Raw genomic sequence first — 18,164 nt, 5'->3', positions numbered from 1 at the left:
AATCATTGAGTGACTCCGGTGACTTGTATTTTTTCAGAATTTATGTACATTTGATAAACGAAGGTTACTACCCTTGTCTTTTGCATCCACTCATAAGGAATGCTCTTTGTTCTAAGTTATATTATAATTTGGTACTTGAATATATTACAAAACCAAAATCATACGTTTACATTCGATGACGGATACACAGAGTGTTTCTTTTATGATTGCAAAAATGCTGACAACGATCTTCATGGAAAAAGGAACAATACAGCGTATCACAAACGGTCCATTATATCGAGGCTGACAGTCTAAAGTATAAACAAAAGGACAGTAATGATCAAAGGCAAACTTTGACTGATTTTAAGTAGTTTAATTTCAAGTACAAATCCACTCGCTCCTAAGGAAATTCCATTAATATTACCCTTAGGATAAGTTTTACAGTCAAAACCGTTTTAGCGTCAGTTAAATATTAGTTGCACGGATGACCACATGTCTCTCCAAAATATAAGTTGAACTCGTCCTAATGTAGCGTTCTATTTAATACCTATAAGCACACCAAAGTGGAAATCTGAATCCGTTGAATGGAATGTTCGACGTAAATGATGACATTTTTAAAAGAAATTACACACATGCGTAATAGATAGAAAGGAACCGAGTGTGACTCATTTAATTCCATTAAAGTGATAATTTATGTGTGTAACTCACGTGGCTTGTATGTACCTCTTTCTACCAGACAAAGTCTATACCACTGAAAACTGAACGTATGAACAATGAAGCAAACCGTATTCATGGACAAAATCAGATTTCTTATTTCAGGTGAAAATTACCTTTTTTAATTCAAAGTGATAAAAGCAATTGATGATTCATAATTTCACACTTCTCTCTCTCTCTCTCTCTCTCTCTCTCTCTCTCTCTCTCTCTCTCTCTCTGTCTGTCTCTCTCTCTCTCTCTCGTGATAACTTACCATTCATACTTTTTGAGTCGAGGTGCGTCCAAATAAAAATACCATGGTGATTCCATAAGACATTGGTTCAAAATTTTCAATCCTCACGTTAATGTGAATGATAACAAACACTTGAATGACTCCCCGTTATACGGACCGTAGGATTATAGCGGGATCCCGCACTGTTACCACGTTAGAGTATATACCGAAAAGGAATATATCGCTTTTACATTAAATTAAAACTTTTAGGGAAAAAATAAGCATAATTAAAACATAATTCCTTTGATTACAAAATATCCTTGACATTTCACAACGTCTCTCTCTCTCTCTCTCTCTCTCTCTCTCTCTCTCTCTCTCTCTCTCTCTCTCTCTCTCTCTCTCTCTCTTAGTTACAGTAAGGGCGATCTTAAAATTTAGATTTTAGGATTCATTCCAATCTCATTTTATGCCTTGTGACATTCGATTTAACAATTTACTGTTGGAACATTACTACATGTACCTCAATTGTATGGTTCATTTTGCTTTCAGAACTAGTGATTGTGTTTCATTAACCAATTGTATTCGTATATAATATCCTGCTTTTATTTCATCTTCAGCATAAAACATACACGCAAAGCCTCTGAAAACAAACCTCTATATAAATTTAGGAAATGTAGGTATCGATGTGCATATTAACATGTACATATTAAAACAACAAATTTCAAGGATTTTTTATCAGTGATGTTATACAATATGTGACACCACAGTGCAGTTCATATATAGAATATGGCGTTAGTCTATACAATTAATGAATTACACTCCACTTTTTCTGTTTTCCGGCTGTAAGGACACAAGACTCCATTTTCAGTGTTAGAGTTCTTGTTTAGAGTCATTTTAAAGAAACTATTCCCTAAACAATATTGGATATAACAAATTAAATTCAAACAGGTGGAAGATTGAGTGCACTGAATTCGTGCTGTCTTCCAAAGTGATTTTAGTTAAATTACGTTATTTCTATTCAAATTTAATATAAAATTTGCTGACTTGGTCAAAGTGTATATTTTACTATCAATTACGTAGTGATATGTACACGTTAGAAATTTGTATTGATATGCAAAATTGTTTAAAAAATTTCAATTCAAATTAAAAAGTGTGTATAAAGTCCATGTAGCGTTCAATTTAATGATTTCCGTTTTTTGAAACAACATTAATGCATCACATACATTGAAGTAAACATGTCATCGAAAAAAGTGTCCGCATTTGAATTTCCGTCCATAACTTCCTTATGAATGTTTCCCTTCCAATTTAGACAACTATATGTTTTTCGTGTTCTTGTCTATTCTGTACTTTGGGTATATATTTGTTGAAAATAATGTGCAGTCCTATGTAGAAGATAAGGAATACGCAACAGACAAATCTAAGTCCAATAATGGCATATCTCAAAGTTTCTGTGTTGTCCGTTATAATGGAACCGTTCCCCTTTCCGATACAATTGTTACTCTCCGCAGCTAGTTCATCTAAACGGATGAAACTACTTATATATATATTTAAACAAATTTCAAATATTGCAGAAACCCTTTAAATCCACATAATAATGAGTGGAACGTGTATACTCACGGGTAGCCTTAAATAAATGGAGTTATCCAGCATTCAATTAAGTTTGTTTAATTAAGGGGACATAATATTTGCGGTTTGTTAATGAATCCAGACAACTTAGTATGATGTCTTACTAGAATTTTCATTTACTATACTCAATGGATTAGACTTAGTTGTTGTCGTTAATGGAACTGTAGCTGGTGATGACGAATCTGAAATAGGTATATTAGAAATGTATATTAATGGGGGTCGTAAATATATTTGTAAAAACTTGAAGTTATATCAGTAGGACATTTCCATGCATTCAATAAATCAAGGGAATTACGTATATATTATTGAACGTGACCCATCTCATTCCATTTGTTTGCATTTCTTTATTGTGAAACTTGCTGATTTTTGAGGACATAGGGTAAGGAAATTTTACTAAGTAAATACTAGCTCATTCGATATTATATCAAACGTAGTAAATTGCTTACCTGCGTTTTCATCCCATATAGTTGTATTTATTTCTGCCAAGACAAATTTAGAAATATTTTGAAAAGGGATTCATTTTAAAACGGAAGAATAAAAATAAAAATATATCACCCCCCCCCCCGTTTTTATGTCATCTAACGTCTTCTAAACATCTATACCCATGTATAGTCACTACCTGCTAAAACATAAGTATGCATTGTATGGTGTGTTTATACCAAAAGGCAATTTGTTTAAACAAATACACTAATAATTTAATGAATTCTACATATATTAGAGTGAAAAGGTCAAACTACATTATAATTTCATAACAAAGACGATTATCTTTTCAAAGACAAGTTTTGCTTGTCTTAGCATTTCTTTTTAATATAGAAATTAGAAAATCCATCCAATATGATTGAAACCGATATATACTTTGTAATCGCACTTCCCTGAAGTACAGACGAAATTCAACCTATTTCTCTTAATGAATTAGTATATGTTACAAGTTTGTGTCTAGCAACGGTCCATATGGGAAACTCATCAGCAAAGGTTCTCCTTAGATTCATCTCTTGAATTTAAAAGTAGTATACCTACTCCCGATGTGTTTAAGGAAGTACTACAATTTAAAATGTTTACCAAAACCACTGTTTCTATTGGGTCTTATGCAAAACCACATGTATTGGTATTTCCATTTACCAGCTAGACATATAGTAGTCGGGTTACATTTATGCTCGTCACAACGACATGTCATTTGACACCACTTTCCAAATCCTTGATATGAACATGTTGATTCACAATAGGGACCATAGGCTCCCGGACTAACATCTATCAAATCCAAGTAAAGAGGTCGGATATAAAGAAAACGGGTTTTTTTTTTCTTCTAAAAGTATGACACGTCTTTACAAATGATACAACACCCACGTATGTAACGTAAAAGTCAAATAAAATAATTATCATTTTCTAAAGAATAAGAGGCATTAATATTGCCTAATGATATGAATTTTACCTCCATAACTTCTTTTGCAGCCATATTGATGATGACATTCCTCTTTACTACAGTTGCAGTGAAAGGCACATTTAATGCCATAAAGTGGAAAGGAGCAAGGAAAAGCACATCTGTCTCCATAAAACCCAATCGTGCACCCTGCATTGATAAATTCAACATCAATTCTAAAATAACTGTTTAAATTATACATACGTTTTAATGCCTAAAGTGTTGAAATGTGTTTATTTAATAGGATTGATATTTCATAGGCATGAATCATTCAGAAATTCTTCGAACTATTTCTGTACATTTAGCGTTTTAGTACCCTTTGCCTACAATTTGATTCATGCTTTTCAAACCTAACACGATAGAATAATTCAATACATTTATGATAATATAAGTCTGATTATATCTTATTTTTCTTACATTTCAAATACACGCGTTGTTTTTTAAGTTCACACATTTATTAATAAATCATTACTGACTGGTACAGTTGTGAACCGTCTCGTTCCAAACATATCCATAAAAACCAATACAGCACATAACTTCATTTCCTCTACAAAAAAAAAAGTTGCTAATATACAATATTCCGTTCGATTACCAACCCCCAAAAAAGCAATGTTATGGTGAAATTAACAACTAATTATTCTATTAAGAATACAAAAGTAACCAACGTTTTTAGCTCTTTACCGATTCAAATGCGTCTCGTCTTTAAACGTCGCAGAAACACAAGAAAACATACCTTGAATATAAAAACAAACTGACATACCTTCGGCATAGAACAGCAGGGACTGACGGGTACAAATAAGACAGCAACCACAACACGTTTACAATGTGAACAGACATATCTATAAGCAGCTTATATATATATATATATATATATATATATATATATTACATATCCTGAACTTGTTCCAGTATGATTAGGAAATGCTTCCCGTTAATAAATATGATCATGATACTGCATGTATTTACAGCGGGTTTAAGCATGTGCATATAGATATCCTGTTTCAAATTGCCAGTACCCAAATATTGATCTCTCAAATTAAGATACCTCACTACACTAAGGCTTATACTATTTATGACACCACCTCACAAGATGGAGATTTAAATGTTTTGCCAATTATTTCTATTGATCGAATTGTTTACCGACCATCATAGCTTAGTGGTTAAAGCATCAGCCTGATGAATAAAACAGAAAAAAAAATACATTAGTCTGATAAATCACATATCCCAAGTTCAAATACATCAGAGGCTTTTGTTCATGTGTTCAGTTGACAAAGCTCGTAACAACATTGTCTTTGTTTGTAAGGCCCATTATTACATCTGTATCACACCCACCGTGAGCCCTGTATCCTTATCAGATGGACAGAGTTATTCGTAGTCAAAATCAGTGTGCCAAAAACGGCCTAGCAATCGGTATGAAACTAGTCAAACAACATTTAACTCAACGATAGGTTGTATTGACGAACTAGATCGTTATAACGACCATAGACTTTGCAAAATGCTGATTTCAGTCGATACTGTTGAAACCCCTGTACCATCAACTTGTTTGTCATTACCTTGCCTCCATTTAAAAACTGACCATACGCAGAACAAGCTCTCGCATATCCATTCAGTTGAGAGATATAAACACCATATACAGGTGGTAAAGGAATATTGCTATATAAATATGGGAAGTTCACGATAGAGAAGCTGAAAACATCCCGTTTGTCATAAAATTGAGTTGTTAATTTGCCGTTAATATCTAAGTAGGAAGCATAAGTGGACGACTCTTTGGTGTCTTTTATTTCGAGTTCACAGGGATATATTGAATCAACATATGAATGAAAGTTTTTATTGTTAATAGCAAGGTGAAGATAACGAACAGTGATCAATTTCACGTCCTAGATATATCTACTATTCTATATTCTTTATAGTAAAAACAAACACACCCTTACGTCCCCTTGGATGGATGCAGTTGTGTTTTTCACAATTACGATACTGCCTGCTGCCATTGATACCCATAAGACGGATGTCTACAAGACATCTTGCAAGACGATCCAAAAAACCATATACATATTCTAAAATCAATGACAAAGATATTTGATAGATGATTGACTTAAAGCCAACAGATTCGTTTGCAAAAAAAAAAAATATTTTCATATAAATTCTATATCCCGGAATAGTTCATGTAATTGTACTTTCAGGATTTGTTTTACAACCATATATGTGCTTACAATCTTCTAAAGTGACATTTGGTGATACAATGATCTCCAATCTGTGGATAAGGAAAGTGTGTGTGCAATTTTCTCCAAAATATCCTTTTGTAAAGGTTATGTTGTAAATATAGAGATACGCCTTCAAGAATGATGAAAGTATGTAAACACTTATCTGTAAAATGTTTCACATAAATGCATTAATACCGTCAACGAAGGACTGGTAAAATAAAGTAGAAAAATTTATAAACATTTAACGTGCAGTATTGTAAAAAGCTTACGAACGCATTTTTTCAGCATTTCGTTCAACATAAGCAACAACCACTGAAGTTAAAAAAAAACATAAACATAAGACCAAACCGAATTCAACAAGAATTTATTTTTTAATTACAGTTCATACAACATTTCTTACTGCGTTTTCCAACTTGCTATTTGTTTTGTTTTTTTTACAATTTCAAACCCAAGTAAGATGAGCCATTCTGAGTAAAAATGTTTTGAATCCAATAATTTCAACTTTGGAGGACATCCGATTGATAATAGGATTTTCAGCAATATTGTTGCTATTCAGCACAAAATGAGTTTTATATTATCTACATGCTTTAGGCGGATATATGGATACTGATAAGGACTTTATCATTTCCATCCCCATGAAAGGTGAAGATAACGAAATGTAATAAATCTCTTAACTCCTGTAAGCAATAAAAAATAAAGAGTTGGGCAAGCACAGACCCCTGGAAACAAAAAATGTGGGATCGGGTGCATTATTTTATTTGGAATAGATACGAAAAATAAACACAGTTGAAATAGGGTCCTCGAGTCACAAATGAAGAAGCGGTGTGTACACAATTTATATTGAATAAAACATCCACTTAGCTACCTTTGCCTCTAAATGGATAGCATAACGATGAATACAGGGTGATAATTATTGTCCTTAAGGGAGCATGGCCACGATTTGAGCTAAAACAAAATATTATTCTATTTTTCCATTTGTATTGTTTACAATGCTTAACTAAAGTATTTCTAATGGTCAACCAAAATTTGAAGATGAGTTTTTGATTTATAAGTGAGATAAAGCACTTGCAATTATCTCTGATGTAAACAAGGCTCATGCCATGTTTTTGTTTTCCGTAGACTTTTTGATAGAAAATAGCGTGTTTAAAACAAAATGAGATGTGCCAAACACTACAAAATAGTTAATTGTGTTACGAATTCACTTATAAATTGAAAAAAAAAATGCTTTAAACGAAACTTTCACTAGCTGATTTAACCTATGTAAAGCAAACACTGGCACGAGCCTTGTTTACATAACAAGGATTCGAGACCTCTGTATCTCTCATATACCTTGACTACTGTCATTCAATTTCTGCTGATCCTTAGTAATACTTTCGTTAAGCATTCTAAACATTAAAAATAAATAAGTGATATTTGAATATGTTCAACTCAAAGCGTGTCCATGTCCTTTTAAGTATAATATTTGGTCTACACATATACAACAATGTGCGTGTTGTGTTCAGTCTCAGTGGCTTTATTCACTGTGTACAAACACATTGTAGTGATGTGCAATGCATGTTAAGCAGCTGTCGAACACTATACCAAACGTCTAAATGTACATAACGTGTTAATAAAAATACATGTGAATGATTGATAAAACAGGAAAACTGATTCACCGTCAAATAATTGTGGCAGTGAAGACATGAAGTATTGAGACCAAAAACAGTATAAAGTGAATATGTAAAACGGATTTATCATCTCCCATGTACATTTAAAAAAGATATATGTTAAAATGTTAAAATAACTCCAATCACAGTACGTCAAAGTTCTAAATGAAAACTGGAGTTATATTCCACGATATACGAGTATGTTCTTACGGGTATGTTCTTACTTCACATTTAAATGTATACCATTTTCCCTCATATATTTAATTCCGCCACTGCAATCCCAACTCTGATTTAGTGGGAAACTAATTATAAGTTTAACGACAGGCATCTCAAGTAGGTTCCACTTTAAGCATTAATTCCTAAGTCAAATGCGTCCAAGGATAAGAGCTATGCATGAAGGCGATAATCCGTAATTTTGAAATGAATTTCTATACTTTTATCCCAACAATTAAATATACTTCCGTATTTTCAAGCTAGTAATGAAGTACTTAGCTACTGGGTTGTAGACACTCTCGGGAACTAACAGTCCGCCAGCAGAGACCTCGACCCATGGGTCCTAATGTAAAACGTATATGGTACCAACCATCTAGTTCGTCAATACAACCTATTATTGGGTCAAATGCTGTCTGACGTGTGTCATACCGATTGTTAAGCCGTTCTTGGCACACTGATTTTGACTGCGGATAACTCTCTTTACCTGATCAGGATATAGGGCTCACGGCGGGTGTGACCGGTCGACAGGGGATGATTAATCCTCCTAGGCACCTGATCCCACCTGAGGTGGGTACAGATGTCCGGGCTTCCCCAATTATTTATTTTGTGTTGATTGTAGGAGTTATGAGATTGATCACTGTTCGGTATATTTACCTTTCACGAGGTCTTTTGCTTACGTCATAATTTGTAAAACTCATTAGGGTGTTACATAGATTCTTTGCATCGTATGAATAGCGGGTCTTAATCTAAAACTGTGACATGATGTAGATATACAAACCAAGACTTATGTTTGTAGAATATTTCCCCAATGTTTTCAAAGTTCAACACTCTGTAAAGCAGAATGGATCTTGCTTGGAAATTGTGGAAGAAACTAGTAGGATAAATTATGTACATTTAATATAAAAATAATTTTTGAAATAAACGGGCAAAACTGCATCAAGAGTGGTCCAAATGAGTGAATAATGCAATGAGATCTAAAGTGATCCACAAAGAAGTTACATAGCAAGTTTTACCTTGATATGTGACAGAGAAATGAAATTATCAGCACAAAATACCGAACGGGCTGTCGGATGAAAAACCGAATGGACAAATGGAAGGACGGATGTACAAACATACCTGTACCATAATATTTCCCATCCAAAGACGAGAGTATAATAATCAGGACACTTTTGGTTGATTTTACCTTGCCGATGAATACAATAACGCCTACAGAGGTCACCAATCACTAAACTGCGGTATAGAAGTAATTTCGATTTATAACCCAAAAAACAACACGATAAAACAATCATGCATGAAAGTATATGTGTAATCTTGCATGAACTGAAAATAGTATAGATTTCCGTCATTTTGGTACTAATCACAAAATGAAAAAACAAAATTATCTATCACAATACTATTTTCTAGTTTTACATTAGCTCATGTAAAAGACTTGAACTTTCAGTTTAACTAAGATATCAATTTACGATGATTTTCAAATTTCAGAATATTCAACGGATATGCCATTGGATGTTGTTCACATCAACCTACATGAATCATTGGGTGAAATGCTCTCTGACTTGTTTCATGGCGATTATTCGGCAGTTCTTGGTACACTAGTTTTGACTGCGGATAACTCCTTTTACCCGATCAAGATATATAGGACTTACGGTTGGTGTGAGCTATTGATAGGGGATGCTTATTCCACCTAAGTACATGATCCTACCTCTGGTATATCCAGGGGACCGCGTTTGCCCAACCCTCTATTTTGTATTACTTATAGGTGTTATGAGATTGATCAATGCTCGTTATCTTCACCTTTCATAATGATAATCTATCACTAATGTCACCTTCAATCCCCCTCCCTAAATCCATAGTCGTTCTGTTGAATATTTTGAGGCATTCCATTTTTTTAAAAATCTAATATCAACTCTGCTGTACATTTTATTATCTGCACTCCAAGCAATAATTTGAGATTATGCAAAAAAAATATACATTAATCTTATTTTCACAGAAAATCATTCCTGACCAATTATAGATTGTCTTATATATGTTTACAGGAGCGTAAACCGTTAATAGTAAAAAATGCAAGCAAATACATCACCAAAACAATATTAATATTATTCTCTGTGGAATTAATTTAATGATAACAGAACGGTCATTGTTCATACGAATAAAAAAGATGCAAATTTATCCATATTATTACCTGCAACATTTATATAAGGAAAGGGTAATTATAATGTCCATAGTGCTATATTAACCCTGACAACCAATATCGATATCGAAACTTTGAACAAATATTGTTACTAACATAGGTTACACCAAATAGAAACATTAAACTATTTAATTGGTCATTTATTTGTCAGGGGGTATCAATGCAAGGTGAAGATAACGAACAGTAATCAATCTCATAACTCCCATAAGCAATAAAAAATAGATAGTTGGGCAAACATCGATCCCTGGACATACCAGAGGTGGGATCAGGTGCCTAGGAGGAGTAAGCATCCCCTGTTGACCGGTCACACCCGCCGTGAGCCCTATATCCTGATCAGGTAAAGGGAGTTATCCGCAGTCAAAATCAGTGTGTCAAGAACGGCTTAACAATCGGTATGAAATACGCCAGACAGCATTTGACCCAACGCCAGGTTGTATTGACGAACTAGATCATTATAACGACCATAGAATGTCTGGTAAATTTTTTTTTAAAAATCATGAGAAACCATGCTACTATATGGAAGTAGATGGACATCTTAGTATCAATGATACAAAGATTAAACTACGATTTGACATAAAATGTGGACATGTATTACTCCCTCTATTCCTATAAATTATAAAACCATCTGAAACACCAGCTGTACCATTTATTACGGAAGGATGATAAGAGAGGTTAAATATATTTTCAACTACAATATATGCAAAGATAAAAAACATATCCTCACGTTTATCAATTTTCAACGACCCATGCAATCACTACCTTAATCCTAGGTTTTCAGTAAATTTAATAACACCTATCAAGCATTTCATGTTGCATGCCTGTTCTTTTTACAAGAAATGCAGAACATAGACAATGAACCAAAAACGTACAAAAGTATAGCAATTTGCATATTTACAAATATGGTCAATACTGTTTTTACATCCTTGGTTTGATAGACAAATCATTGGAAAGTTGGAAGATTTCTTGAATCATAGCCATGGAATTAAAATCAACAGCCAAGTTGTATAGCAAACAAAAACATACGTTATATGATTCAATGACTCAGATGAATAACTATAAATGAGGAAATAATTGTTTGATATATTACAAAAGCACAATCATACTTTTACATCCGGCTACGCCATAGACAGAATAGCAACGCAGCATATTACCAAACTGTCCAATATACACATAATCACAGCCTAAATTAGAAATAAAGAGATAGTTATGATGAAAGACAAAAGTCTTCTTTGAATTATTTTATATTTTAATTTCAATATGCAAAATTTACTCGTTCCTAAAACGTTTAAATTGATACACCTATTATCTCCAGAAGAAGTTTTACAGTCATAAACGTTTTTACCTTCAAATAGAGACAACTTTAACGAATGGATATAAACCTCTCTGAAATATAAAATAAACACGTCCTTCTGTCATTCTATCTTTAACACACATAATTACAGGCTAAAATGGAAATATATATCCATGAAATGGAATGTTTGATATAATTTACGACATTTACTGGTAAAATAAAAAGGATTCATAATACATGTATTTGGAAAGAAAGTGAGAATGTTTCATTTGACTTTGGAAAATCATTACAGTGATAATTTACATATAACTCAAATGTACATATATATATATATATATATGTGTGTGTGTGTGTGTGTGTGTGTGTGTGTGTGTGTGTGTGTGTGTGTGTGTGTGTGTGTGTGTGTGTGTGTGTGTGTGTGTGTGTGTGTGTGTTACAAGACGAAGCCTAAATCGCAATCACAGCAGAAAATGGAACGAATGAACAATAAATCAAATTAAATTCAACGGCGAAAAAAATCAGCTTTTGTTTTTCAGATAAAAATGAAATTGTTTGTCTTAAAATTTAAACATTACAAGCATTTTGTGATATACAATTCCATCGATATATCTCTCTCTCTTTTATTTCTCTCTTCCTCTTTCTCGCTCTCTCTCTATCTATTTCTTTACTTGTTGTATATATCAACTTACATTTCGTGAGGATCCGGCTAACAAAAAGTCAACAGTACCTCTTGCTTGTTGTAAGAGGCGAATTAATTGTGTGGTCCTTCACAGGAGATCACAAACTCCGATGTTCCGTGTCATAGCAGGTGTGGCACGATGATGATCCCTCACAGCTCAAAGGTGGTAAGCACCAAGCATAGACCTAAATTTTACAGCCCTTCGGTGGCAATGGTGACGTCTCCATGCGTGAAAAGTTTTACAGGGGAACGTTAAACAATATACAATCAACCAATCAATCAATATATAAATTTACCCTGAATAGGTTTTTGAACCGTGGCACGTCCAAACAAAAATCACACCATGATATAATAATCCATTACCCCATTTTTTTCTAATGTCACGTACATGTGAATGATTCTGTGATATACAGATCGTAGGATTATGGCATACATGGGAACAGCCTTTAAAAACTGTTTACTAATATATCAAGCCTTTCGTATAAATTTTGGAAATGTAGGTATCCATGTGTATATTATCATGTTTATATTCAAATAAGAAATGTCAAAACCTCTTTATCAGTGATGGTATACTGAATATAACACCAAAATGCAGCTCAGATATAGAATATGGCGTCACCCTATACCATTAGTGAATTGTATCCCATGTTTCTGTTTTTGCAGACGGTAAGGATGCAAGTCTCCATTTGCAATGTTAGAGGTCTAACTTAGAATCCGAGAAAATATTTCCTAAACAAAATTGGAGATAACAACAAATTAAATTTGAACAGGTGTAACCTCGATTGAAGTGAAATTTGTGTTGTCTTTTAAGATGATTTCAATTGAACTCCGTTGTTTATATTTAAGTTTAATTTTGATATAACATTTTCTGACTTGCTAACTGGGTCAGAATGATTACCTTAATATTAGTGACGTCGTGAAATGTACTCTTAACAAACTAGCATTGATATGCGAAAATATATATTTATATATTTTTCACTTCAAATGTAAGTTTTGATTCGGAAAACATGTGTAAAGTTCATGTAGCGTGTACTTTAAGCATTTCCGTTTTACGAAATATCCCGCAAATACATCAGATATCGTGAATATATGTCAATGAACACAGTTTCCGCATTTGAAGCTCCGTCCATAACTTCCTAAAGAATGCCTCTCTTCCAATTTAGACATTTATTTGTCTTTCGTGGTCTTGTATATCCTTTACTTCCGGTATATGTCTGTTGAAATCAATGTGCAGTCCTATGTAGAAGATGAGGAATACGCAGCACACCAATCCAAGTCCAATAATGGCATATCTCAAAGTTTCTGCATATCCCTTGATAGTGGAGAAATTCCCCTTTCCAACACAAGATTTACTATCTGCATCTAGTTCATCTAAACGGGGGGAACTATTTACATTTATGTTTGACACAGTGTCAAATATTACATAAACCATTTAAATCGGCATAACTTTTAGCAGAATTAGTATGCTCATTTGTAAATTTAGATAAAAGAATAATAAGAAATCATGCCAACATAAATCACGCTTGCTTATTAAAGGGATCATGATTTTTGTGGATTTTAAGAATCTGGAATTCAAACTATTCAATACGATGCCTTACTAAAATTTTCATTTACTGTATCCGATGGATACACAATAGTTGTTGTCGCTAACGGACCTGCCGCAGATGATGACGAATCTGGAAAAAAAAAGAATATTGGTATTTTACAAATTTATTATATTAAGAGTAGAAACTGTGAAGGTATATCATTGGGATGTTCAATGGATCTCCTTGTAGTCAATTAATCAAAATATTACATAAATATTATTCAATACCCCCCCCCCCCATCTTCTTACATTTGTTTGTATTCCTTATAAGGAAACTTCCCGATCTTGTGGACATAGGGTAAGATAATTTAATCAAGCATATACTAGTTCATATTGAGCGTAGCATAGTACTAACCCGTCTTTTCATCCCATGTAGTTCCATTTCCTTCTGTCAATACAAATTTAGAAATAAGTTGAAAGGAATTACAATTGAAAGCGGAATAATCCATCAATAAAACAATATATTAATCTGCACACTCAACCACTTTTATGTCATTCAATATCTTGTAACTTTTATGCCCCTAGACATTCAATGCATTTTCTAATAATTCAAAATCTAAATAGTAAATGGTTAGAATGAAAATGTTGGGCATTTATTCATTTGGTTACTAAATCTTCCAAAGAGCACACTGATAATAACAATGCTTTTAGCATATGGTTAAAACAGGTTCGTCAATAAATTCTCTTTGCGTATCATCTTTAATTTTGAGGCAAACCATAGCGAAACGTGTGGAACTTTTAGAGATGATCGTTTAGAAATCAAATTTTGAGTTTTTTTATTAGTTTCTTTCGAGTATTCATACGAAGGTATGTTGAGGCTTCGCGGAAGTTTGAAATGCGTTAATACATACATTGCATTGCGAGGTCGGTTTTGTTTAAAACTTGTAATTGATATACTTAAGTACAAACAATTTATATGGAAGGTTCTCTCGGCTATATATTAACATATTTAATATGGTATCACATGATTGTGTTAATCACGTTACGGCCATTTATAATTGTTTGAAGTGTTTCATATAAATCGCTTCAGTGCAGCTGATTAAACACTTATTTTCAACTTTTTGTTTCATGAAAGGTGAAGACAACGAACAGTGACCAATCTCATAACTGCTATCATGTAAAACGTATACGGTATCCAATTTGATACACCAGACGAGCATTTCGACAAATAATGTCTCCTCAGTGATGCTCAACCCAAGTGTTTGAAATACGAAATAACAATTAAGTGTTAGAGATATTATAAGGAAAAACAGTGTGCCAAAAAAGTGGAGTCAAATTCGTCTAAGGATAAGAGTTATGCGTGAGGGAGATAATCCTTAAGTCTGCAATGAATTTCTAAATTTTATAACGGAAATCAAATATACATCCGTATTTTCAAGCTAGTACCGAAGTACTTAGCTACTATGCTGTAGAGACCCTTGGTGACTAGCAGTCCACCAGCAGAGGCCTCAACCCAGGGGTCATAATAAGCAATACAAAATAGCTAATTGAGCAAACACGGACCCCAGGACACATCAGAGGCAGGATCAGGTGCCTAGGCGGAGTAGGCATCCCCTGTCGACCGGTCACACTCACCTTGAGCCCTATATCCTGATCAGGTAACAGAGTTATCCGTAGCTAAACTCAGTGTGCCAAGAACGGCCTAACAATCGGTATGAAACATGTCAGACAGCATTTGACCCATGATAGGTTGTATTGACGAACTAGATCGTTGTAACGACCATATAATTTGCGACATGCTGATTTCAATCGAGACTGTTGAAAACCCTGTACCATCAACTTGTTTGTCAGTAGCTTGTCTCGATTTAAAAACTGACTATACACAGAACAACCTCTTACATATCGAATTAGTTGAAATATATAAATAAATAAACTGATGGTAGCCTTGCGTATCCGAAATGTGCTTGAAAAAAAAAATCGTAGTATTACTTGAATACAAAATACATGTCTTTCATGAAGAGTTTAACTTACCGACACACTTACCAACACATTTGAGGGTAATATGTATTCAAACAAAGCCATCACACATTTTCCCCAAGCAAGATCTTACGATTTCCGTAAATCTTTTCAAATATATCCTCATAAATTGCCTGTTCTAGGCTCTTTTTTAAAAACATCATAAATTATACCTCTAACCACTGTTATAAAACAGAAAATATTTCAAAAGTTTTTTTTTTTTCGAAAGCGGTTTGAACACGCCGAATATCAATCAGGGGTAATTAAAAAAATATTTTAAAATGTTCGGACATATAAGATTTTAAAATACAATTCAGACACGTGAATATTGCAATGGCGTTCTGATATATTATAGGCTGTTTGAAATAAGGTCTAAAGCTTAAGACACTCTCCCCGTCATGCATTTTTTGGTAACAGCTTAAGTTTGCAGTGACGACGTCATTTTCTATTATGACGTCACATATTGGTATGGGACGCCTTAACCCGCCCGCGTATGACAATAAATCAATATTTATTTTTAATCTACTACATCTAAGTGTTTTTCAGGCATGTTTTTAAAAACGTAACTGTGCATTGATTTCAACCAATGATTGAGGCATATTGTAATTATGGTTATGCCAACAGACAATTAGTTTAAACAAATAATTCGATAATTCAATCAATTTGTTTACACAAATTATACAATCAATTTGTTAAAACAAATAATTCAATAATTCAATGAATTTTACATATGTAAGAGCGAAAAGGTCAAACCACATTATATTTCTATAACAAAGACCAATGTCCATATTTTTGTTTGTTTTTAGAATTCATTTCAATATGGAAATTAGAAAATGCATTCAAATAATTGAATCTGATTTATACTTTGCAATCACACTACCTTAACATACAGACGACATATCTTTTGCTGAATCAGTATGTCACAAGTCTGTGCCTAGCAACGGACATGTGGGAGACTCATCAACAAGGGTTCTACTTATCTTCATATTTAGAATTTTGAATTTAGAATTTGTATGCCTCCTTCCAATATGCTTGAGGAAGTGCTACAATTTTGAAATGTGTACCCAAAAACTGTTTTATATGGTCTTATGCAAAACTATTGGTATTTCCATTTACCTAATAGACACCCTGTAGTTGGGTTACAGTCATGCTCGTCACAAACACATGTCATTTGACACTCCTTTCCAAATCCCGGGTATGGACATGTTGATTCACAATATGGACCATGGACTCCCGGATCACAGTCTATCAAATCAAGTAAAGATGGTCGGATTTAAAGTAAAACCCTGAGCTATATCGTTAATTATGATGCAATATTTCAAATATATAAAGCTAAAAGATAAATACAGATTACTTTATTTCTATATAATGGTATATATATATATATATATATATATAGAGAGAGAGAGAGAGAGAGAGAGAGAGAGAGAGAGAGAGAGAGAGAGAGAGAGAGATTGGTGACACGAAATGTACCTCCATAACTTCTCTTACAACCATATTGATGATGACATTCATCTTCATTGCAGTTGCACTGTAAGCCACATCGATAGCCATAATGCGGAAAAGGGCAAGGTGAAGCACAATTTTCTCCGTGAGACCCCGACGTACACCCTGTATCATATAAATTCAGTATATATTCTAAAACCTATACTTGAATTGTGCATTGGGGGTTTTAACCTAATGTGAAAATAGAGTATGACCATTTAAGAGGGATAGCACTGAAAACAATTCAAACTTAATCTATACAATCAACGCTATGATGCTTTTTCCAGCACTCCTCTGAATCAATTGCAACGATATCACTACAGAATAATTCATTATATGTATATCTATATGTTAGTTTCCTTTGATTTCTAATGCATATATTTTCTGTAGTTCAGACATTTATTGATGGAATATTACTGACTGGTGCAGTTGTGAACCGTCTCGTTCCAAACATATCCAGTAAAACCACTACAGCATTTACGTCCATTTAATCTACAAAAATATGATGTTCAAATACAATGCTTCATACCATTATAAACACAACAATGTATAACCGGTAAGTTCCTTGTGCTTGAAACTTAATGAAATGAGCCTTCTCTTAAAACACTGCCGAAACAGAACTCTTATGTTAAGATTTTTAAAAAAGTACATACCCTCCGCATACTACATCAGAAACACTTGGGTGTAAATAAGACAATAGCCAAAATACATTTACAATTTCGATAGACATATCTATAAACATTTTCTATCTATATTTCCTGTACATTTTCAATACGATAATTAAATGTTTCCTGTTCCGAAAAAAAACCGTGTTACAACGCATATGTGTATTTGGTTAGAGTACTTAAACAACGAGATCCTGTTTTAGATAGCAAGTTTACAAAGATTAATCATTAAAGTTTAATTACCCTTAAGTTCACAAAAAAATGAGGCAATCATGCGAGCATTTGACTCTTATTTTATGTGACAT

The 18,164-nt window shown here is 33.5% G+C and overlaps 2 protein-coding genes across 5 annotated transcripts; both read right to left on the bottom strand.

The window, feature by feature from the left end:
• Window positions 1-2,061: 2,061 nt before the first annotated feature.
• Window positions 2,062-12,565, bottom strand: LOC125675234 (uncharacterized). Of its 3 annotated transcripts, XM_056157753.1 has the most exons (8): window positions 12,179-12,565; window positions 11,541-11,581; window positions 11,302-11,379; window positions 4,424-4,494; window positions 3,960-4,097; window positions 2,977-3,009; window positions 2,635-2,712; window positions 2,062-2,421 (listed from the first exon to the last, which is right to left on the bottom strand). In XM_056157753.1, the coding sequence occupies exons 4-8, from the start codon at window positions 4,479-4,481 to the stop codon at window positions 2,210-2,212; spliced, it is 519 nt and encodes a 172-aa protein (XP_056013728.1). In that variant the 5' UTR covers window positions 4,482-4,494; window positions 11,302-11,379; window positions 11,541-11,581; window positions 12,179-12,565; the 3' UTR covers window positions 2,062-2,209. The 3 variants fall into 3 exon arrangements, with proteins under 3 accessions (XP_056013728.1, XP_056013729.1, XP_048768713.2); XM_056157754.1 differs by lacking the exon at window positions 12,179-12,565 and having other exon boundaries at window positions 11,302-11,670; XM_048912756.2 differs by lacking the exons at window positions 11,302-11,379; window positions 11,541-11,581; window positions 12,179-12,565 and adding an exon at window positions 4,708-4,792.
• Window positions 12,566-13,113: 548 nt separating this feature from the next.
• On the bottom strand, window positions 13,114-18,164 carry LOC125675233 (cell death abnormality protein 1-like). Of its 2 annotated transcripts, XM_056157750.1 has the most exons (6): window positions 17,848-18,164; window positions 17,616-17,686; window positions 17,183-17,320; window positions 16,826-16,954; window positions 14,109-14,141; window positions 13,114-13,844 (listed from the first exon to the last, which is right to left on the bottom strand). In XM_056157750.1, the coding sequence occupies exons 1-6, from the start codon at window positions 17,934-17,936 to the stop codon at window positions 13,750-13,752; spliced, it is 555 nt and encodes a 184-aa protein (XP_056013725.1). In that variant the 5' UTR covers window positions 17,937-18,164; the 3' UTR covers window positions 13,114-13,749. The 2 variants fall into 2 exon arrangements, with proteins under 2 accessions (XP_056013725.1, XP_056013724.1); XM_056157749.1 differs by lacking the exon at window positions 16,826-16,954 and having other exon boundaries at window positions 13,114-13,553; window positions 14,105-14,141.

Source organism: Ostrea edulis, chromosome 3 (genome assembly GCF_947568905.1).
Source record: "Ostrea edulis chromosome 3, xbOstEdul1.1, whole genome shotgun sequence".
NCBI classification, from domain to species: domain Eukaryota; kingdom Metazoa; phylum Mollusca; class Bivalvia; order Ostreida; family Ostreidae; genus Ostrea; species Ostrea edulis.
Note: the sequence above shows the minus strand (reverse complement) of the source record. Positions and strands in the feature narration are given on the sequence as shown.